Raw genomic sequence first — 23,757 nt, 5'->3', positions numbered from 1 at the left:
GTAATTTTTCTCCTTCAGTACAGAGAGAGCATTAACATCTTTTAGTTTTGGACCTGATCTTCAGGTGCACCCATTGTTTAGAAGGATATCCATTGTTTTGAGGCACAGAAGCACCAGTTGTGTATACAGCAGTAGAAACTACAGGGAATCCATGGTAGAACTTTAAGGCTCACGTCTGTCCAACCCATTATAAAACTCAGGTACAAGTACTGCTTAAATATTTATTAAGATTACACCAATCAGTTACAGGAAAGGAGCACTGCTGGTAGCATCTCTTGAATCCATAGGAAAACGAGATACAACTTGATGCTGTCCTTCGGAGACTGCCCATGCAGAAGGGACAGTTCCTCGCCTGCATGATTTTCCCTTGTTCTAGTGCTAGCGAGAAGTGGAGGCAAGTTGTACCAGCTCCAACTACTCTCTCTTGCCACCGCAAAGAAAAGTTGACTATAAAGGTGTAGGGATAATAAACAACAGATAATGGTTAGACACTTAAGTAGTAACTCCTGCTCCATGACTTAAAAATACTGTTACAAGTAGGAAACAACAGCATTGTGAACACAGTTAACTGCATACTTGAATCTTTCTTGCTCAGTGGCTTCCTATTCCCTCACCAATCATTTTCCACTACATGTTTGAAGCATTAACAAGCTGTGCTACCACTTCTAGGCACTTGTCTTAGTTTCTTTGCACTCTTGACAAGCTGTGCTGTCTTTCCATCAAGTGTAGTTAATTGTGACCAAGTGTGAAATTAAGCTGCTTTCAAAGAAGGCTTTGCAAGCATTTCCTCTCTCCTATAGTAACAGAGACATTCTTTACCTCCTGTCACCCCCCTTCTTTCTAGTTTACAGCTGCATACAGTGTCTTGAAGTGTGTACTCCTTGGTACTAGCTTCCCTTGCACACATGCCTTAAGGAAGCACTTGTGTAACAGGCAGCCGACTGTTTTGAAATCAAGCATCAATACATTGACAAGCTTTTTAAAATAGGGACACACCCAGTGAATACACCAGCAGTGCCAGTGAGCACAGTCTGCCTCTTACTGGAAGCACATGAACAACTCAAAACCTCTGAGTGCAGGCAGCTCACTTCTTGGTGCAGGTGGGGCTGAACGTAACAGAAGACCCAACAACTGCCCCTGTAAATCAGGTGGTGCTTCATACCAACTCCCTGAAAGGAAATGCGGGATGCTAAGGTTTAAATGTGTTGCTGAAAGTGGTATTACGCTCCATGTTGATGTAAGAGGTCAAGTTACAGCTCAAGAAGTCTGCAGTATTTTAAGTGTGCGCATATGATTTATTGCAACTGTTGGCCTTGACTGGTACATTACACCTACAGTTCATTTTATTTAACAAAATCCACACCACTTAACTCATTAGCTTTAAATCAAACCACAAGCAGTGCAGAATGCGACCACCCAAAAAAAGAGGGGGCAGGGGTCCAGGAAAGGCATGTTTCTAACCCGAGGTGCTTAGTGCAGATCAACTCACAGCCCAGAACCAAGCAGATACAGGCCCTTAGCCCAGTGCAAAAAACCCATCTGTGTTCCTTGCCAGGGGATAAAACATCTATGGACTCTAGCTATCAGTTGGCTTTCCACTTCAAGAGGAGCCAGTGTTGTAACATCATTTGTGTAGTTACTACCAAGAGCCCCAGGGTGGAGTGTTCATCCTAGATGATCTGGCTACAAAGGATTTGTTGGCCATGGTTGGCAAAAAAAGAAAAAAAAACAAACTAGCAGCCTCACTCACCCACATTAAAACAGAGTTGAACAGCTGCAATAAGCCAGGAGTTCCTTCTACCACTAGTGCCAGTATGCATTTTGAAATACACAATTTCAGCAAGAGTCACTTCAAAACCAACTAGCCAAGTTCTGCTTTACGCTCACCTCAGCTTTAAGTCTTTGAAAGCCAGGAGAACAGGAGGAATTCTTGCTCTTTAGAAAAAGAACAGATAGCAGCTAACACTTTAAAGCCAGGAAGCTCTTCTGCCCATTCCCAGCTCAGAGGAAACCAGTTTCTGAAAAGAGCAGTTTAACAGCTTTACTGAAACAGTGCTGCTGTCACAATCAGATGGGCTTCTGTGCACGAATACTTCTGGGGAAGTAAAGGCTCTCTGCCCCTTCACTTAGGCAATACTGCAGCAGGCTGGCAGTGCCACGCAGATGTAAACACTTTCATACTGCTTATTAGGCCAAAAGAATTGACATGGCACAGACTAGAAGCCTTGGCTGAATGGTGTCTGGGTTGTTTCAAAACTTTGTTTCAGTATAAACCGATTTGGTAAGTTGGAATAAAGAAATCTTACTTCAACATAACGCTGTCATGGTTTCCTCCTGAACCCCTAGAAGCCCTGGAAACACAAGTTTAGTCTGTCCAAATTTAAATACTTAAACTATTAGCAGCAAAACAAAGCAAAAGGAAAAGAAAACCAGGAGAGGAAACTTCTCTTGAATAGCAGAATCACTTTGTGTGAACAACAGAGGTGCTGAACAGTAGCTTCTGCTTCTGTTTCTTTCTTTTCTTGCCTCCCTTTTCCTCTGTGAAGAATTAAAATGATATTGTCACTTTTCTCATGGAACAGGAACATCACGCAGGAAACAATAAATGGTCTTCCCTTCCTAAATGACTTTATCAGTTTGTGATACTTCCTGTCAACTCACTGACCACAAGTAGCTTATAAAAAAATACTGCAGACAAACTAAGAGATTACCACAGCTACGTGCACCTAGAAACATGCCAAACTGATTCTAAGGCTGCCATTGCAACGGCAGATTCTAGGACTGCAAGCATGCAGTGGTTTGCCTTTCGGATAGATACTGCTTTCATTCATGTCCAAAAAACATTACAACTGGAGCTTAAACTCACTGAAACTCCCTGCCTCTCACCTCCAGTTCTCCACCACTCTATGCAGACTCCAAAGAGAACCCAAAGCTGAACAGAACCAAGCATTATAAATGAGTTTTATCAGTTCTTCTCAATTTGTTTCCGACTCTCTAACCTGAAATTCCAGCTAGCAGTATCTTGACATTTTGGTCAAATTTCAGTGGCAGTCCAGCTGCTCAGCAGGCTAGGCATCTTTGAAGCATACAACCTAAACTTCCTTGAGGTAAAGCTTAAATTAAGTTCCAACAGAGATGGTAAACATGATGACCAGAAGACATCTTTGCCCTAACAGGATTCTTTGCTAGTGGGAGATCTCAGTGCCCACTAACAGAAGCCCAAATCAAGGTGCTCATAAAACACAACCTGATACTCTTCAGACCTGTTCTGCAGCCGATTTTTCGTCCCCCGAATCCCCTCTCTCACTTCTATCAGAAGGAGAAATACTAATTTTTTCCTACTTCAGAATTTCTTCACGCTCCTCCAGCTCCCCCCCTTACCTGACAAATGCTCAGCTGCAGACGGTTTGTCCAGCTTCAGGAGGGCTGCCTCGATAGCTTGACTGAAGGAATTCTGAAAGCTGGGCACAGGCGTGCGGTCAGAGCTGTCACTTTCCCCATCACTGTCTGCTGGCACAGGGAGTGCCAGAGTGTTCTCATCTGAAAGAAAGGAAAGGAGAGGGCTTTATAAAACTTTGGCAGTGCAGATGCTTCTCCACACTCCAGATGTTTCTTGTGAAGCTGTAAGATTTCTTAAGATTTAGATGCACAGAAAGGAAGCCAACACAGCAATACCAAGTTTTCTTACCTCTCGTCTTCGGAGCAGGTTTGGGCCACGTTTCTGGTTTTGCCTTTCCAACCCTCAACATCTGTCAAAAAAAAAAGTAGTTAAGATCCAATTAAAGATCCAATTAAACCCCAGGCACCAGGACAATCCTGCATATCCCAGAGTGGCAAGAATATCTAGGAGCCCCTTCCAGCACTCAAACTCCATGCTGTCTCTAAGTTTCATCTCACATCATTTTTGTGAGGAAGCAGTTGTACTCTTAGACCTAACCCCAACTACAACACCAGTAATTCCGACAAGATTTACTCTGTCACGTGGCTTACCTGGGCAAAGGATGGGAATGGAGAGTCTTCTTCTAAGCTCCCACAGAGCAACGGGCTGGCCTGGCTGGCAGCAGGTGATAGTGGAGTTGGAATAGACTCTACAGAGAAAAAAAAAGCAGTTAATTAAAGCCAACAGCATTTGGCAAAGGCATTTATTCTGCAGCTGCTAGTTATGAAACAAAACTAAAAGGTTTTCCTATTTTCTGTAATTAACCATATTTATCCTACCAGTTCCATCCATTAATCACACAGTGGAAACTCCTGAATTTCCTCACTATTTTTATTTAAGGAAGATTTGCAGGGTGATTTTTTTTTATTATTATTGTTATTTTTGGGTGCCTTTTGTTTGCTTGTTTTGAAAAACGCATTAAGAATGGCTTCTACTATTATTTTTTTTTTAAATGAACTGCAAGATAAAACGTGGTAAAGCGTAACTGGACAACAACCTGAGTGCTTACCACTTATGGTTGTAGTAAAATAAACATGAGGTGAAGATAGAGAAGGTAGAAAAAATGCTAGTGGTATTTTCCTGGCATACACACTCTTCTGCCTTTCCCCAGTCCCATCCCCTTTCCTCTCTTCTGCCTCAGCAACGATTGAAACAGTACGGTAACTACAACACAGATAGCACCGTCACTAAAATAGAAGCAGTAAAAAGCAAACAGAATCTCAACAGTCTCAGTCTTCTGTGTATGATCTTGCAGGCAATCTAGGAGAGTCGTTTTTGGTCAGTATTAAGGAAGTTTAGTCTGATGACCTGAGTAGTAGATCCCCAAAGAACAACCAAGAGTTTTTTGCAGATGCTCACCTGTCTGAAACACAGGGCTTCTGCCAAGAGGAGAAGGACAGAAGCTCTGATGATCAGTGCTGGTTTCTCCATGGCAAGATGTAAATGCAGGAAACTGCTGCAGATTCTCTAAAGCAATATGGACCTCTGGATCTAGAAAGAGGCTTTGAATTAAAGCACTACACAGTGTGGGGGAAGACTGTCAATATGCAACTTGTTTCAGGATTCAGGGAGATGCCAGCTCAAAAATTTTCTTTCCATCTGCTATTTTAGAGACCAGTACAAGCGCTGCTGTTGGATGGAAGCAGCTCCCAGGCAATTTTTTTTTTGCCTTCTTTACTTTCCACTCTATACAGTGATTACTATAAAAACAGAAATCAAGAATCCTGAGAGCTGTATATACCAAGGAAAAATAGTGTTGCCCTCAAGTGCTGTCTCTCTCCCATAATATCTGACTATGCAGGAATAGCATAACATCATTTAATGCCCTAAAACTGCATTTTTTTTTCTACTCTACAGAGATTGTCCCTAATACACTGTAATCTCACTCTAAACACACACTACAAACTAAAGGCCTTATAGCTAAAGACACCAGCTCAGCAACAGATGAGTGGGAACCAACCAGCAAGACTTACATTTGCCCTGTTTCTTGTTTTCTTCTATCTCAATTCTGCGTTCACGTCGTCGTTCATCACGAGCTTTCTTCTGCCGTAGGCGTTTCCTCTTTTCAATGTCATCTAGGAGCAACACACAACATCGGATATAAAAGAACCTCACCGATACTTTGGCAATGTTTTACTTTGTGATCGTGTTCAGTTATAACACATTAGCAACAAGACATGCTTACAAAACAACATATGCTCTTCCAAGCAGTCAGGTCTTTTTATTCTTTGAGTAATTGTTGTCATTACAGCAGTGAATAGGGGTTGTTCTGACTAAACAGTCATCACACAGTTGACGAAAGAGGAGTAAAGCTGCTCCTTACGTTCCTTTTTCTGCCATTAAGGGAGAAATGCTCCCACTTCATCCCCACAGATCCACTAACAGAGGCTAGTAAAGCAGTACCAACCTGAGAACAACTCTAAAGTCTCCTTAGAGATGATAGGTGGCTTCAGAGCCAGTTCACAAATGCTGAACTCACAGGTGAGGGGCAAATGACAGAGGTAGCGATGACGCTGTCTTATATCCTGATTTAAAACAAAACAACAAAAAAAAGAAAAAGAGCAGATACATCATTGCAACAAGGTCTAGAGGGTGCCATACTGATGAATAGTTGTGCAGACACAACACTCACCCTTCATGACATCAAATAGGAAAAAAAAACAAAAACAGAGCATAGTAACACAATAATCACTTTATAAACTAAAGAAGTGTGATCAATGCTTTGAATCAGAACCAAATGCTCCAAAACCTCCACCAACTACACCATAATCATACCCAGATAAAGTTACTCCAGTTCAGTTATTGATCTTCTTGTTATTCCTCTCTTCTCACATCACTGGAATAAAATTCTACAATACCAGTCCTCTGGTGCACCTGGGCTTGCACTAGACTAAATTTGCCCCTTGCACTTAAATTCTTTTGTCTGTCAACCTCCACTTCGCTTGATGGGAACAAAGTGAGTTCTGTATTTCTCCTTGCAGAGAAGAAAAACTTGAAGAGAATTCTCTCTCTCTGCATCCATTCTTACCCAAACACATGCTTTAATAAAAATTAATTAGGAATTACATGTAATTGTTACTGCATATGCCAGTTCTTACAATAGCTTATCCAAGGCAAAGGAATTCAAGATCCATTCTCTCTTCTAGAGCTTCAGTGTCTTAAGCACCTTCACTGCCTCAGAGATGCCTCTATCTCAAACACTGAAGTTACTTTCCACCCTCTTATTTTACCTAAGATCCCACCTCTATCCTTGATGCTCAGAAGCAGCTGTTTGCTGAAGAGATGCTGCAGAACACTCCTTTAGGTTCAGGAAGATGTACCTAGTTCAAGGTACTCTTAAAAACAAACCAACGTTAAGCTTACAGTTCTCTTACTCCTAAAACTTCCTACCTTCTAGTAGAAGAAAGCAAGTTAGACTACAGTCTACTTATCAAAACTAACTTCAAGTATTACACCTTACACAGATGTCCTTCACAGATAAGCACGCCTACCCATTCACAGTAATTATTTCTCATTATCAAAGAGAAACATCTCACCTGCCAGCTGCAAAGATCAAGTTACTAGAACGTGAAGATGAAATAATTACCTCTGTCATTGAGTAGCCAGCTATCTCCACTACAGCTGCAGTTATCTTCTCTGGACTCTTCTCCAAGCTGCCATATTCACGAACAAGACACCGAACATTCACAGGGTGAAGATACATGCACTGTCCATCCTCCGCTGTAGGACAAGACATCATTAGTTGTTCTGTGTCTGTTAATTGCTAATACTCTTTTCCCCACCTCACTAGTAATGAAACTAAGACTCCTTTCTAAAAGTCTAGAAGTTGTATTTCACAGAGTGTAGCTGAATCTATTGACCTGACAAGCGTCTTCCCCAAAAAAGGATCCCAAAGGATGCACCCTTGCCCCCATGACTCCAGGATTTCATTGCACTTACCTTGATAGAAATAGTAAAAGGGAGAGTTGTTATGATGTCCACTGCTAATTGTATCTTTACATTCTTGGTAGCTTGTTTCAGCTGGATTTAATTCTTCTGTAGTTTTCACATCAGGTTCCCCTATGGTATCCACCTCAGGTACTTCCTCTTCATCCAGCACTGCCTCTTCTGATTCCACAGGAGGCAAAAAGGAACTTGCCTGATCAGAGCAAGGCTCCACAAGCTCCTCATCGAATGCAGAGAGATACTCCATGCCACACTACAACAACGGAGGGCATACAGTTAGTACCACAATCACCTCTTTCAAAAATGATCATTTCTGCAGAAGTCTTTGGTACCAGTTCACCCTGCACTGCAGCGTAAAGTGGCAGCCCTAGGCATCAACGAGATCCGCCCAAACACAACTGTTACCCACCTTTTTCTCATGGAGAACTGCAGGCTCTGTAGTCTTGGAGCTGTCTAGGACCAATTCTTCCACAGCTGCACTAATTCCAGCAATGCCACTGCTTTTATCCTTGTCAGCAGAGAGTGCTGCTTCTCGCTCCTACAGGTCATACAAAGAGAACAAGTTTTAGTCTCCTATTTTAGCCAGGAGACTATCACCGTAATTATCTTTAGCCTTGTTCTATACATCAGGTTTTCATAAATCTACAATACATCTGTGACAAAGACAGACCATTGAAGGGCAGTCCTCTTCCACTGCAGGACACACAAAGGCTCCTTTTAAAAGAAATATTATCTACGTTTGCTCATGTTCGTTTGATAGAAGTTATCCCAGGAATTACTAGACCTGAAGGGGAAAACAATCTTCCTTTTAAATGAGAACTCCTTCACATTTCTGGGAGGAATACCATTTAATAAAATACATTCTGTTCTTTTATCTTGAATGTCACATCAGATACCAGGAGCCCAAGGGCTACAATCTCCTCCAAGGTTCACACTGCTATTCTGGCAGTAAATATCACCATCTTGCTAGTACATGCATCACAGAGACCAGAATAATCACACACAACCACTTAAGCAGCAAAAGATAAATGCTCAACATACTGTTAAAAATAACATCACTAAAAACATCCCAAGAGGTTCTCACCTTCAGTTCCTGGATAGCAGCCTCAATAAAGCATGCCTCCGGGGTGTGTTTTTCCTCCTCATACTGTTTTAGTAACGCTGCTTTCTCCTCCAGAATCACCAACTGCAGGACCTGCTCCCTGGATGCCAGAAGCAGTTTGGAATACTGGCTGTGCTGGTCATCTGAACAGAAGGAGCACCAAACCATTAATATCTTCGGGTAGAGGCACCAGTTTGAACTGGCATCAGGAACCACCATTTCTTCTGAAGTTCCATTACGGCTCAACTTTGAGTTAATCCACTGCCAAGTGGACAATATTTAGAAAGAGTTTGATACAAACTCTGCATATTTATACCATTGATGACACAAGCTCGTGCCACATACCTTCTCTGCTACACGGATCTCCCTGAAGTTGCAGTTTACCACAACTCAGTTGCTAAGCTTCAAAACTCAAGTCCAAGTTTCCCTTTTTTTTTTTTTTTTTGTGGAAGTATCACCCCCCCTTGAAGCTCTGGATGGTCAAAGCTTCCTGAAAACTTCTTCTTCTTCTCTCTATACTCAAAAATACTGCAACTGGAAAGTTTTGCCGAAGTGACCTACCTCTGTTTTGTCTCAAACTAATTCATAAACCCTTATATATTCAAAACCTCTATAGAACATTATTAGTCTTTTACAGGAAGCACAGCAGAAATAGTAGATAAACTAAAGAATTCCAAGGTCCAGCAAAATGTAGTCATCTTGTTACTAGAGCACTTGTCTTAACAATAAGCTTTACAGCATGTATAGAATCCCATTGCACACATACTCACTGGACCTATGGGTCCAACCTCTTTTAAGGACAGTGTCTACAGAACATCCCATTAACGGTGAGGTTTCTGAGTTTGGAATGATCTCAAATCCAGTACTGGATTGAAGGATAGAAGGGTTTGTTGTTTTATAATAGGATTTAGAGACCTTTATTTTAAAAGGCTGAGGGACATGTAAGCACACGCTCTGCGTGCTGGATGCCCATCGTGAGTTAGCAGACTTGACTTTTTACAGAGAGCTTGAACACATACAGCTTTTTGCAAATGCGGCTGCAAAATGAAGCGAGCCAAGACAGCCCACAAAACAGCAACGCTAAGTAAAATTATTTCTTTAGTCACAAAATTTTCATGATACCAACAGATAAGATGATGATGCATTAGTCACAGTACTTGACTGGAGAAAACTGTAGAAGTCAGGCAACAGATGTTTGGAATAGGTTTGCAATAATTTTGACTATTTCCCCAAATCGTTCACAGATCTTAGTTGATAAGTGAAGATGATGAAAACCTTGTTGAAGAATACATCCTTGAAATAGCTTAGACACAGTTATTTTTGTTAAGCTGTAGAATGAGGAGCCAGAAGGCAAAAGTTAAGGACACTGAAAAGCCAACAGAAGCAGCAAGAATGACACCAATGACTGTACAAGAAAAAATGCACATCAAGCTATAACAAAAATTGAGAAGGCAGGAGTCTGCAGTGCAGTAACTTGAAGGGAAACAGAACACAAGTTGAAGTCTTAGAAAAAACAAAGTATGGGTAGATTGCTTATTATTAAGATGTGGTCATTAAGGTTTTCAGCTACCCATGCTTTGTGGTCTGAACTATTTTAAGACAGCAGCATGGCACTGCCATGGGAAATCTTGAGTCAAGTCCAAGCCACAGTTAGGAGCAGGATGCCAAGCACCAGTACTCAGACACACTCACCTCCAACGTAAACAGGCTGCACCACATTCATCCACTGAGATTTGGGCAGTGCTATCAGAACACCTTTCTCTCTTCTCATAAGTTGCATCGTAATGACATCACCAATTGCATATTGGCGTGTTTCCATAGCAATAACACTGCAATGTAAAGAGGAGGTTATTATTTTTACAGGGTAAAAATAATATTTCAGTGACATATATCATTTAATAGATATCAAGCCTCACCTCTTAAGATCCTTCTTGTGAACAGAGCCGTAACAAATAGGGCACTTACTCCAGGTTTTCTCACTCAAGGAGAGATAGTGAAGGATACATGCCCAACAAAAGATATGCCCGCAGCGGGTGATCTTTGCTGCTGTAGGCGGGTACAGACAGATTGGGCAAGAGGGTACTTCATGGCTACAAATTCGCTGAAACAGCACACGAGAGGAATAGTACAAGTTATAGACTTGGAAATCATTCTGTGGCACAGAAACTAAACCTGTAAGATCTACTCTAATATATTAATCTTCCAGTTCTTCAGGTTCTGCTTATTTACCAGGAAATTAAGTACACCATGAACTAAATAACCATTTTGGTCAATATGTGGAATAGCCTTCAAAGCCAACCCATCTATTTTTACTCTAATGAACAACTATTCTCACGTTTTCCTCTTGTATTTGTCATCACTTAAGAGCTAGCAACATTATCATCATCTGAATTCAGACAAGAAGAAGTCAGCAAATGAACTGTCACCTCACACCAGCACATTTGTGCAGTCCTGTTTAACTGAGAGACTGAACTTACCTAATTTCATGAACATTCTAGTTTAGTCAGATGTTTTGTTAGCATCTGTATGTTGCAGAGACAAAACAGCCAACCAAGCACCTGATTTTTCAGTTCTCTCATAGGGTCAGGTAACAGTAAATGTACCTCCCCACCAGCTACACCAGCCACGACGACTAGTCTTCACAGACTAAGTTTCTACTTCAGGTAACCCAAAGTTCTGGCCACAATTATCAGGAGATTTTCCACTTTGTTGCTAGGCAAGATGGGCCACTTATGCACAAGATAATTCTTCAAAATTCTACACTCTAGTCCTCTTTCATGGACTCATGCCCAAGTTTTCTGTTAATATCTCAATCACAAGGACTGAGTCTACAGAATGTCAGATACTATTTTTGATGAGCTCCCATCTGCGAAAGCAAGAAGAAGCTGCTAATTTTCCTAATAGATTTTAACACTTCTCTTTTCCTGTCATCAAAGTACTTCATAATATATTCCATGACAGATCATTCCCAGTATTGTGGGAGTGACAGAAAAGGCCTGAAGCTCAGAAACAGCTGAGTTTTACGTAACATCACAAAGAAGCAGTTAAAGACAGACTGAGTTTCTTAATAAGACAAAAAAAAATCTAGCCCATCACAACTGACCACTTGCTCCACAAAGTCCCAGTTGACCAAGGTATCTGGATCAGCAAAGTGGACTGTGTAGTCCTGTTCTTCAGAGACAACAAACTGGCAGCTGGGGAAAGGCAAAGAGACAGATGATCCACTCAGTTGTTTCTAAAAACTCTTGGAGAACTATACCATAGGATTCTCAGAGCATCTTCTTTCTCCAGCAGAAAGCTACTGGACACAGTTTGGAAACTTCTACCAACATAACCCAACAGAGTTCAGTTCACAACCAGATTCCCAGAATACAGATACGTCTAATTTCAGTTAGACACAGCATCGCATACTACCTACAGAGTGAGCCAGGCAGAATGGTTTTCCAGAAAAAAAAAAATGGAACAAACAGAGCCAACTCCATCAGGGATCTCTTAAAAACAGGGAATCCACAAGTGGAAAGAGCATGCTTACAAGAATTAGAACTACTACAGTTCCTGTAAGCAGACTTTGTTACAATAAGTGAAAATCAAGTCACAAATCAATAGGGAAAAATCAGAAGCATTAACAATGAAAATGTTTTTTATTATATTTAACGTGATCAGATATGGGAAGTCCTTGACACACTTCAAATTCTAGTGAAAGTGACCGTTACTACCAGTCAAAAGAAATTCAGCTGCTGGATTACCATGCTGATCACTGTTTGGGTTACTATTACATATTTAGGGACCTGTGATGTGAAGCCAACCTGAAGCAGCAGTTTAAGAATTAAGAGACCCATATGAGTAATTGCTTCTGGCACTTAGATTAGCTTTAATCCAGCAACCACTGCCCCTACCATCTCAACATGCTGACTTTTTTGGAAGAAATGTTAACTTTCCATAAGGGAACTATATAGGTCTTCCCAAACGGAGTGTCATATTCCACAAACAATGCTGGAAAAGTAAGGCAGAAGACTAACTGGCTTACGTCCAAAAGACTCAGTCAACCAGATACCTTGTTAATAGGTAAAGAAGAGAACTTCATATGTTTTTTCTCTTCCAAGTACAGTAATGAGTATTAAAAACACTAGAAGTAACTTCACCCTGGAAGAGTATTCAAGATCAAACAATTCCCCAGCCGACTGTTCCTTACGGCTTACTGTCTCTGTAGAGGTCTGAGAACCCTGCTAGTCTTCCACTCACTTGGCCTGTAGGAAGAGTTCCTTGCTGAAAGGTTTATGTCCCCACTTGTTCCTTTTCCCCCAGTTGCCATGTCCATTCCCATCAAAATGGCCTGCTTGGCCACGGGGTTCAAAAGTGAAGTTCAGTAAGTGGTTCAGATTGATCTTCTTGGGACCAGAGAACTGGGCAGGGCTGAACTCTGCCCGTTGAGCCTCTGCTACCTAAGAGACAACAGCATTTATTAGAACTTGCTAGAATTTACTGCAAAAGCATCAGTACAAGTTGATACCCAGGCCCCAGCAGTGATCATGTGCAGAATATGCAGAACCCTCTGACTCACCTTCTCCTACTCCCATTCCGCAAATCAAGCACTGCAGCCAAAGTGCATGAGAACCTGGAAGTTAGAACTGAGTGGTCTTACCCCACACGGATGAAATGGAGGAGAGCAGAAAAACAACCCAAATAACGACAAGTAAAAGCCAACAATACCTAGTAGTCGAGGTTAATAACAGAAGAAAGCTGTTGAGATCCTGGCAGTATTCTTTTATATGGCCAGTAACACACATTTGGCTACTATTGCACAAGTAATACTTGTTTGTAGTTAGTTTCCATATAACAAAGCAGAGAATGAGGACTGAACAGAGACAGCAAGTGAGTTTTGACAGAGTTAGCATTTTAGGCAGGCAGCTTTGCTCATCCACTAAAACTGAAAAAAATCAATGACTTCTGTATCAATGCAAACCCACCAGTGATCTACAGTATTCATACCCACAGCAGTATAAGCAGCCCCGGTCTGGTTTTACTCCATCTTGATGTCACCAAGGCTAATTTGATTACTTTCCCAATGCCACTACCACGTGCAAATTTGTACACTCAAGTGCTTAGACACAATCATCCCGGACTTTTAAAACCTAGGAAGTGTATCACTATGGATTTTCATGAAGAACCTTTGTTTCCTGAGATATGCACGTGGCCTGCCTAGGTACCCATTCCTCAGGTGGCATTTCCACTAGTTTTACTGTTCCTTTTTATGGCAAGTCTCTCAGAGCAGAGAGCACTCTTCTTCTGTTGTTGCAAAGTTGTTCTGCTCACACTCAATGTGGCATCTCAACGATGTTAGCACCTCTTATCGCTCCTTCCCTTCCCAGCCCAGGAGCTGAATACAGAAGACCTATCTAGGCAGGTCAGAGCGATCCTCTCGTCCCAAGAAAGAAGGCCTTGGAGACACGGCATTACAATTCTCACCTCATCTCGTCTTCCACCATTACAAGAGCTAAAAAGTTTGCCACTTCCGCCGCTACCTCCCCTCTGAGGGGGCATCTTGTTAAAAGCTTTGCTTTTCTGTGAATTGGAGCGACGGGACTGACTGGAAAAGTTCTCATTTTTGGAATATGCAGTTTCTCTTTTACGGTTATAACGCTGCTTGGATCCATTCGCATTCTTTCCATCTGAAAGAGAAAACAAGGATCAGACGGGCAGCCCCAGCTTGCCGCACACGCAGCACCCCGCAGGCAGCGTGGCCTGTCGGCCCGGCACCTGGTGCCAGCGCTGCTCAAAGGGCTCGCGGCTATGCCAAGGTCTCCTGCAGCCCACAAGCCCTTTCACTCCTGTTACTGTCCAAACAGCTGGTCAAAGAGCACGGAAGGATTTATTTGCTGTGCTCTGTGTTTCTTAGAGCACCTCAGTCTGCTTCATCCAGGCCTGGAGTTGCCGTCACCGGAGAGCGGCCTGAGGTGTCACCTGTGTGACAAGTGACAAACCCCAGCGCTACAGCCTCACACCCAGCTGTTGTCAAGTTTTGGAACAGGGCCATTTGTCATTCCATTTCTGAATACCCTATATAAATATGCTGAATATCCTACATAAATATGCTGGATGTCCTTATATAAACACTGCGGCCTGCGTTTGTCTCAAAGCCTCCCACTTGGCAGGACCCCGCTGCCTGTTTTCACTCAGTCCCACCCCTACCTTTAGAAGTCCCCAACAGATCCAACTCCCTTCTAAAAACCCCCTCTTGCTTTCGTAAAACCAACAAACGCCGATCGATCCTGAGGGACGAGCCCAACACTTTGGCCTCGCGGGGCACAAACCCAGCTCCCGAGCACCAAGCCCGCCCACCCAGGCAGCGAGGAGCTGCGCACAGCTGTGGCCACCACATGGGGAACAGAGGGGAAGCACACAGCAAAACACCACAGGATCAAGGCTCACGAGAGCAGGAAGGTCCGTCAGGATCTTGAGAGGTGTTTCCTGCATGGAAACAACTGCCTGGTTAGGCTGCTAGAACAGTACATGAGGGCTACATGTATGAAGGCACTTCTCACAGCCTTACCCCAACATCAGAGGGGTCTCAGCTCCACAGGCTGCTCGCCCACCTGCTAACCTGGTGCTCCCACCAGCTGCTGCTTCAGCTCTAACAGAAGTCAGGCTGAGAAACCAGGCAGGTGAACGCCCCAGGCCCAGCCAGAGCTCTGTGCACCCCGGCCGTCCCCAGATACCCAGCGTTACGCACACCAACGCTTCACGCTGGTTACAACATCCTGATCCTGTCCCTAAAGGCCTGCTAGTTTCTCCCTTCCCGTGTCGTAGTCCTCCCCACCCCTTAAAGCAAGTCCTGTGTGGCAACAGGCACGTCCCGTAACTCCTGGCCGCGTTACTCACAGCCAGTTTTCATCACCAGTGCCTCCAGCTCGGCCCTTCCCCTGCACCGCCTCCTGAGCAGTCACAGCAGCTGGAACGGGACCCCTCACAGCCTCCCTTTTTTTGGTTACGTTTAGTTTTCTGTCCCACTGACACCCCCAAGACAAGGAGCAGAAGGTCTGTGCGATACTGAACATCACTGAGGATCCAACCACGTAGTAAGTTGCTCCATCAGAGCACCGTGGCTGGGCTCGGAGCGGGTCTGCTGCTTCCTGCTCATGGCAGACCCCAATCTACGCCTGCAACTGGAGCTACAAAAGTCAAAGGAGCCTCCTGCTGCTTTTGCGTGATGTGACAGTCATTTTGCAAGCAGATTTTGTCACCAGAGCCGACCACTTACTTCACTTTCCAAAGGCTGAGCCCATAATTCAGAACTAAACCAATCCCCAAGAACCACAGCCGTGCTGAGCTCCACAGCCTGCAGGGCTGCAGCACTCGGGCTTGGTGTTATCAGGAAAAAAACACACCACAAGCTGCCAAGCGCTCAGGGTGTAACCCGGTCTGGCTTGGTGATTATTCAGATAGACCTTTTTTTGAGAGTGTTTGTGGGAAAGAGGCTACAACACCTCCCCCGAGGCTCTGGTCACAAATTCAGGCATTTAGGAGGGGTTCGGAGCACTGCTGCTGATCACTGTGAGCAGAGCCTGGCACTCCAGGGCTCAGCCACCCTCTGATCCCCACAGTCAGTGCACACCCTAGAGAGGCACAAGCCTGCTGTGCCCATAGCGACTTGGCAGCTCCTCTGCAACCACGAACTGGGGGGAGGAAACAACTCCAGAGGACACGCTCAGCCTCAAGTGGGTTTGGATGATCCTTCACGAGGTCCAAGGGCAGCTTGTACCTGCAGCTAACAGGAGAATTTCTTAACCCTTGTTGTTTTCATCAAGTTAAGCATCATCAAAGGCACCAACTTGTCACCAGCTGGTTTACACATTCCTGGCATGCTGCACCACTTCAGATAGGCTCTGAGAGCCTCTGCGAGCCCCTGTGAGGACTCTTAATTTCACAGGGAAGTCCTCTCCACCTGTGCCCTCCTTAGGAAGGGCCTCACATGACAGTCTGAAAACACAAACCTGATTTTACTGATTGCAGTACTCCCAGAGTAATTATTTAGGACTGCTTTAGAGGATTCTGGGCCATCAGCATAGCAATGGAGTCAAGAGACGACCAGAAGTTTGAAACAAGCGTTTGTAAGCTGGACCACCTCTTTTCTTCCCCCCGTTTAGGCTTGGGGGGTTCTTTTCCAACTTCTTGACCAGTTAGAAATGAGCAGCACTGCTGAGGTACTCACTCTCGACTCAGGTCCTCAATTGGCCCTTCTGTACTTCACGAGGCCAAACCTCTAACATTTTTTACCCATTCACAACCAATAGAAAATTTACAAATTAGTGTCCATGTGATTTTATAACACCAGCAACAAAGCTGTCCTTGCCTTTCGGAGCCAGCCCCACAACCTGGGGGTTCTCCTGATGGACACCACCTCTGGTAGAGGACCTCCACCTCCAGGGGAGTTCAAGTTCCCGGGCCTACAACAGGCAGCCACAGGCACCCAGTTTGGTCCTGGAGCTGCAGTGCTGGTTGCTGCACTTCCCTTCCATCTTTGCTGAGCAGCGTTCAAGCAAATCATCCTGCACAAGGGGAGCTGGGTGAGGGATCATGCTGAACCCCCGTGGCATTTGCACGAAAGCACATCGAAGAGATTTGTGCTGCTAAGGAAAATATCCCGGTGAGCAAGGGGTGAATAAGCAGCCACGCGCCCCAGCAAAGCTTGTTTGCGCTGTAATAAGAAGGCCCAGGAATGCCTACAAGAATTCCTCTGTCCGTCAGGTCCCAAGGACTGCGCAGAAACCCAGCAAGGCAATTCTCCTTTTGCTACTCGATTTCATCCCCGTGGGATGGGACTCCTAGTGGCTCACTATTAGAACTAAAAAAATAATACTTTTTCTGTTGGAAAGTTCTGAGTACGATTTAGTTTCTAAGACCAAGCCCAACAGGTAGCTGGAGCACAATTTCCCCAGGACAGAGAGCCTTCAGAGTTTTCAGAGCACCTCCTGTACAGTTCCTGAAACAGGGGAGAAACCGGGCGGGCCACACCAGCTGCAGGCAGCCACGCCGCTTCCAGGTGGATAAGGAACAGGAGACAGAAATCCTGTGCGGTGACATGCCAGCGCCCTGAGCCCAACAGCCACCAAAACACACCCACCCGCTGGCACCGCCGCAGCCGGGATGCTCAGCCCATGGTTGCTGGCCCTCACCTGCCCAAGCGCCCCTTCTCATTTTAGTTTGCAGCACCCTGCAGTGAGAGGCTCCCAAACACACAGCTATGAGAACAGGTCCTGTTTTTAAAAGGACTCTTCGATGCACTGTAAGGGTAGCAACTCATCCCAGATCACTTCTCCCTCCGCTTCAGTTAAGAAACAAGTATCTCAGAGGCAGAACTGTGCCATGCCAAATCATTCTGTTGTGTTTAAAAAGAAGTCTTCAAAATAACTTTTTTTTTTTTAATTAAAAGTTAGCCTATTGTATTGGAGTAGAACAAGCACCATGATTTATACCCTCACTGCTCCTCCTCAACTTGTGACCTTGCTTCAAGCCTGTGAAATGTGGCAACCCACAGGAACCCTTTAATAACCTCCCATTTGGGGCTGGAATGACGGAGCCTGTACTTCCTTCCTCGCTCCAGGTATTGTTTCACCTACACGCAGGCCCCCCAGCACAGCACAGGCCCCTCACGTCCCCTGCTGAACAGCGCTCACGTCCTGTGAGCTGCCCTCCCTCCTCACACCGCTAAGGCAGCGCTGTCCTTCCGAGGTGCCCGGTGGTAAGGCAGGGACAGAAACCCTCGGGCCTGCCAGGCTTTCACACCGCCTGCCATAACATAAACAGAGCTGATACGCTTTGTTATCCCGGCTGAAGCCTGGTTCTAAGGACTCCCACTGCATGCCTAGCACCCGGCATCCCCTACTTCCAGTGACCTGGCCATGGAAAATGGAAATAAGAGACTGAAAAACATCAACATTGGCTACCAGTAATAAAAGCCCTGCATGAAATCCTGCTGCCGATGCCAAAAGATTTCAAATCCATTCCAGATTGCAACACCTCCCAGATACCAACACTGTTAACCCTCTGTGAACACCCTAAGTGTTACAGAAACAAAGCACTGAGGAAGGAATCAGTACAGCAATGGTGCTGTAGCAACCTGCAGGCAGTCTCCTCATGCTTCTGGGACTAAGCCCGCTCCTTACAAGCACTACTGCTCCATTTTTAGGTTTTGAAAAGAATCCAGGGGTGCCAGGAACTTTCTGCTCCCGATCAGCCTTAGGGAACTGGAGGCGGTTTAGCTCTTACCTTGAAAAAATTCATGACAGGGCCCACAATGGCTCATCACGACCCGCGCTGTCAGCAAAACTGGCTGTTTGCTCTGACAGCTGCAACACTTTGATTAAAGTACCAGATAAGCAAGTAACGTGCACTCTGAACCCTTCCAAAATAAGTTACCAAAATACAGCCTGCAATGGGAATGCCGGGTGTGCTGCGGGACCTCCTCAAGCAAGGACAGAGCACTGCACTCAGCTGGAGACCAAGATAAAGTTAAGGCTCCTCTTAACAGGGAGAGGCAAATACGTTTGAAATCAGAGCTTTGGCTCTCAAACTGATTACTCCAACGCTAGTGGCAATCAAACGTGCCCCTTCAGAAAGAAGAGGAACCGCAGCTCACCAAACAGGAAACAGGGCTGGAAGAGGAAGGAAGAGGAAAGCAAACCCCAGCGGTGACCCGAAGGGAAACCTACCAAGGGCCGGCTGAGAAACAAACACCGCAGCAGGGGGGAGGCAGCTCGGCTCCACCACCCACCCGGCAGAGGCACCGGGGTGCCCGGAGCCAGCTGCTGCTCCCTTCCCGTGGCTGCCCCGGGCCCCTTCCCTCCCCCTCCTGCCCCTTCCCCCCTTTCTCCCCCCGGCGCTCACCGCCTTTGGGCTTAGACTCCCCGGCGGCGGGCCCCGCCGATGCGGAGCGCGGCTGCTGCCCTTTGCCGCCGGCCGAGGAGCCGGGCGCACCGGAGCCGCAGGGGCTGCTCTTGTCCATGGCGGGGGCGGAGGCGGGGGAGGCGCCGGGCGGGCTCTGCAGCATCAACGGGCGCCCCGGCGGGCGAGGGGCGGCCCTGGGCGGGTGGGGGTGGGGGGCTCGGCGGGCGCTGGCGGAGCCGGCGGGGGCCCAGGCTCATGGCCCGCGGCGGGGAGCGGCGGGGGCGGCGCAGCGCGGCCTCGGCCTCCTTCATGGCGACATCTTCTCGGCGCTCCGCTCGAACCGGGGGAAGGCCGCGGGAGGCCGGGCCGGCTCGGAGGGGCTCCGGGCGAGCCGCGCGGGGGGAAAAAGCCACGGAGGGAGCCCCGCGGGGCCCTGCCCTGCCGCCCGGCGCCGCCCGCAGCCCCGCTGCTCCGCGCCGCCCCGGCCCCGGCCCCGGCTCGGCCGCCGCCGCTGCCCCGTAATGGCGACCAGGCGCCCGCAGCTCCGCCCGCACCCGGATGGAGCCGGGCCCCGCGGGGCGCGCCGGGACTGGGGGGCCGCGAGGGATGCCGGGAAATGGAGGCGCCGGGCTGCCGCGCGGGGCGTGCTGGGAAATGTAGGCGAAGGGTCATGGGGGGAAACGGGGGAAAAAGGGGGATAAAAGGGAAAAACGGGGGGGAAAAGGGGGAATAAAAGGGCTGCTATGTCTTAGGGAGGAGCGATGGGGCGGCACCAGGAGTCAGTGTGTGAACAGCAGAGTCTGAGAGGGCGCGAAGGATCACATTCCACCACTGCATCGTAACACTTGTTATCTGTAGACTTTATTAACTTTCAAACTTCCAAACTTCTCCTTCAAAGCAAAAAAAAGTTTAATATTTCAAAGGCAATAGAGATTCTAAATGTATTTTAATGAGCATCCATGTACCACCCACACCCATAGAGTATATCTGCTGATCCCTTTCCCATTATTTTGGGGGCAAGAAGTCCAAATTCACTGGGACAGCAGTTCTCAGGTTTCTTACCAAAAAAAAAAAAAAAAAGCAGGACACAAAGAGACAGAACTAACACATAACCCTCTAACAGAAGCCACATAAGAGGGCTTTTAGCTGCTGTTTGTCCCTAAGTGGGATTTATTATTCTGAGATACATTGATGAAGTTATGAGTGTGGATACCACGATGCTTATGTGTTTTGGATTTGAGAAAGGATGTTGTTAGAAATCAGTCATTCACACTCATGGGGAAATAAGTAGCACAAGCAACACTAGAGAAAGAGAGAAAACAGTCATAAAACTCTCAGAGTCAGAACAACATTTTTTACTGGCAAATAAGCTGGCTGTGGAAAGAAAGTTAACACAAGGAACGGTTATTTTTGCTATCTTCCCCTCAGATACAATAAGAAAACCCATCACCACAACAAAATCCCTGCTGTCACCCCTGCAGCCCAAGATCTGCTTCCTCGGTAAGGCCGCAGGCGCCGGGCTGTGGGTCAGCACGCAGCTGGGTCACGAGAGGACAGCCGGGGGAGCGGTCCGCGGCTCTAGCCGCACTTGAAGAGCAGCACAGCGAGGTGACCCAGGTAGACGAAGATGAAGTGATTGGTCTCGTGCGTGACACAGCTGGAAAAATCCCTGCCCACAACGCAGTGCCACGTGGGGTTGTATTTCCTGTCAAACTCCTGCGGGAGAGACCGCTGGGGAGCGCAGGGAAGGGCTGGAAGGGCTCGTGAAGGAAGAAAGGGGAGGGAGAACGCCGAGAGCACGCCCGCGGGGCACACGAGGGACTCGCGGCCCCCCCCGGGGGTCAGGCAGGGCGCCGGGGCCGGCCCTTTACCCTCTTGATGCGCGCCGCCACGTCGAACTCCACGCCCTGCTCCTCCAGGGAGCGCAGGGCGCACTGCACGGCCTGCTGCTGCATCTCCTCCGCCATGTCCGTGTCCTTGATCACCGCCTTCTGCTCGCCCATGGCCCCTGCTGCGCGCCCGACACCGACCCCGGTCACGGGAGGGCCCCCTCAGGGCCGGCCGCAGCCGCCTCCCCCCCGCGCTCCGCACCTCGCCCCCGCCGCCGCCCGTTTAACGGCCCCGCTCGCGCCGCTCCCGCCTCTTTACGGCTCTAGCCCCGCCCCCTCCCGTCACCGCCCGCCAGCGATTGCTCGCCGCCGCCGCCGCTCCGCGCGCTCATTGGCTGTGGCGGACACCCGGCAGGGGGGACGCTCCAGCCGGACACGCCCCCCACGCGTCGCCATGGCAACGGGGCCGGGCCGCGCCGCAGCGCCCCCTGCAGCACGGGCTGGGGGCGGCATTCAGGGGGCAAACTTCGCTAGGAAAGAAAAGAAAATAGCCCTAAAGCTCTTAAAATAGCCCTAAAGGTCTTGATATGGCCCTAAAGTTCTTAAAACAGCCCTAGAAGTCTTAAAACAGCCCTAAAGTTCTTCAAACAGCCCTAAAGCTCCTAAAACATAACATTTTTATTAGCTGAGAAGCTCACTCTGGAAAGAAAATAAATACAGAGGCCTTTGGGGCTGTTTTTCCCCTAAACGCAGCACAACCAGCAGGGATGGTCCCACATCACCTGTGCCCAGGTCTCTGCTCAGGGAGGTGCGGCTCCGCGAGCAGCCCGCGGCTCAGCCGGCTTTGAAGAGGAGCACGTTGAGGCCGCGCACGAGGAAGAAGATGAAGTGCTTGGTCTCGTGGGACACGTAGCTGCCGAACTTCCTCCCCACGACGCAGTGCCACGTGGGGCTGTACCTCTTCTCGAACTCCTGCAGGAAAGACCGCTAGGAATTGTCTGCACCTCACAAATCTCGCTTTTGGAAAGGCGACTCAGAAGCAGCAGGAGCTGTTGAGGTTGTTACTGGCCTCTCACAGCTCGCTGGCTGCTTGGACAAAAGAAACAAATAAAAAACACCTCAGCGCTTCCTAGCTGAGCAGGCGTAACCGCAGGGATTTCCCCAAAAATGTCAAACCACGACCTCACGCTACACCTGTTAAATTTCAGGTCATGCAGTTGTGTTCTGCCACCGTCCCATCACACTCCGGAGCCTGCCACACTTTATATACATGTATATATTCATACGGGTCTATTAAAGGCAGAACATTCCGGTCGGCAATCAGATGCTGTCATATCCAACAGCTCTCAAACAAGGAAACCCTGTGGGAGCACACAAGCATTTCTAGCAGGTATTGCAACCTTGGCTAAGCGCTCTCCTCAGGTTCCAACTAGGAGCCACGTGGAAAATCTGACAAACTGTGAACCAACCCCTCTGATCTGCACTAACAAAGATCGTATTTCTTGCAAATGGAAAAAAAAAACACTGGTAGCTCTGTTAGGATGGCAGAAAGGAAGACGTCCCCAACAGATGTGCCAGCACTATTTAGCTGAAAGAGCTTCCAACAGGTGTACTGCTCAGATCCAGCGAACCCTCAGATGTCTCCATTTGGTAAAACCAAAACCGTATCAGAAGTAGATCTGCACAGGGATTGTTCGCTTTCACACATTCCTAACAGTGCCCTCAGACTCAGGTTTTTAGCAGGAGTCAGCACATAGAAAGGGGGCACAAATACAAAAAGTTTTGCAGAAAAACACTTTTTAACTACAAATTTTGAAGCAGCTGGTCAGTCCTGCACAACTACTACAGAAACACGAGCAGAACATTAAGGCCCACTTGAACAAAATTTAAGTGGTAGGTGAAAACAGTGGAGAAAGCTCCAGCAGATTTAAATGCACAACCCACTGGTTTCTACCAAGCAGTTGTGGGACAGGTCAGATTCTCTCTGGTCTCCCCTGGGCATCAAGCTGGTGAGCCAACAGCTTAAAATGAAGGCATTGCAAAAGAGAAGGGGCAGAACCAGGAAGGGGAGGTGTAGGGCTGGGGGAACTGTGGGAAGTGAGCCCACAGCCCCACGTATCTCGTGTGAATCGAACTGGCTTTTCCAGACGGCGTGCCGACAGCCACCCGCTGGGCTCCTGCTGCCCACACAGCGCTGCACGGGCAGGCAGCAGCAGACATTTACCCTCTTGATCAGGGCGGCGATTTCTCTCTCCCGGCTGTACTTCTCTATGGCCAGCACGGCGCACTCCACGGCCTGCTGCTGCATCTCCTCGGGCATGTCCGTGTCCTTGATCACCGCCTTCTGCTCCCCCATGGCCCCCAACACCTCACGGAGCAGCCTGGCACCCCGAGCCGGGCCCCGCAGCACCCCCCGGCCCCTCAGTGCCCCGCAGCAGCCCGAGGCCCGCCCCCGCGGCCCGGCCCCGCCCGTTGAACGGCGCCGCCTCCCCGGCAGCACCAACGGCAGCGCCCCGTAATGGCGGCGCAGCAGCGGCCGGGACCCGGATGGAGCCGGG

General features: G+C 47.4%; 3 protein-coding genes across 3 annotated transcripts; all 3 read right to left on the bottom strand.

Annotated features, from left to right (window-relative positions):
- Positions 1-207: 207 nt before the first annotated feature.
- Positions 208-19,672, bottom strand: RNF10 (ring finger protein 10). The gene is made up of 17 exons (XM_068653895.1): positions 19,371-19,672; positions 13,953-14,155; positions 12,729-12,928; positions 11,590-11,680; positions 10,403-10,587; positions 10,179-10,315; positions 8,469-8,629; positions 7,794-7,922; positions 7,379-7,637; positions 7,026-7,159; positions 5,847-5,964; positions 5,413-5,514; positions 4,799-4,930; positions 3,991-4,088; positions 3,689-3,749; positions 3,382-3,540; positions 208-2,538 (listed from the first exon to the last, which is right to left on the bottom strand). The coding sequence occupies exons 1-17, from the start codon at positions 19,531-19,533 to the stop codon at positions 2,462-2,464; spliced, it is 2,409 nt and encodes an 802-aa protein (XP_068509996.1). The 5' UTR covers positions 19,534-19,672; the 3' UTR covers positions 208-2,461.
- A 421-nt stretch (positions 19,673-20,093) lies between these two features.
- On the bottom strand, positions 20,094-21,526 carry LOC137841221 (dynein light chain 1, cytoplasmic-like). Its single transcript, XM_068653909.1, has 2 exons — positions 21,242-21,526; positions 20,094-21,086 (listed from the first exon to the last, which is right to left on the bottom strand). The coding sequence occupies exons 1-2, from the start codon at positions 21,371-21,373 to the stop codon at positions 20,949-20,951; spliced, it is 270 nt and encodes an 89-aa protein (XP_068510010.1). The 5' UTR covers positions 21,374-21,526; the 3' UTR covers positions 20,094-20,948.
- A 319-nt stretch (positions 21,527-21,845) lies between these two features.
- Positions 21,846-23,671, bottom strand: LOC137841222 (dynein light chain LC6, flagellar outer arm-like). The gene is made up of 2 exons (XM_068653910.1): positions 23,424-23,671; positions 21,846-22,171 (listed from the first exon to the last, which is right to left on the bottom strand). The coding sequence occupies exons 1-2, from the start codon at positions 23,553-23,555 to the stop codon at positions 22,034-22,036; spliced, it is 270 nt and encodes an 89-aa protein (XP_068510011.1). The 5' UTR covers positions 23,556-23,671; the 3' UTR covers positions 21,846-22,033.
- Positions 23,672-23,757: the final 86 nt, after the last annotated feature.

This window comes from Anas acuta, chromosome 17, assembly GCF_963932015.1.
Source record: "Anas acuta chromosome 17, bAnaAcu1.1, whole genome shotgun sequence".
Taxonomy (NCBI): Eukaryota; Metazoa; Chordata; class Aves; order Anseriformes; family Anatidae; genus Anas; species Anas acuta.
This window is presented reverse-complemented; position numbering and strand designations above follow the sequence as displayed.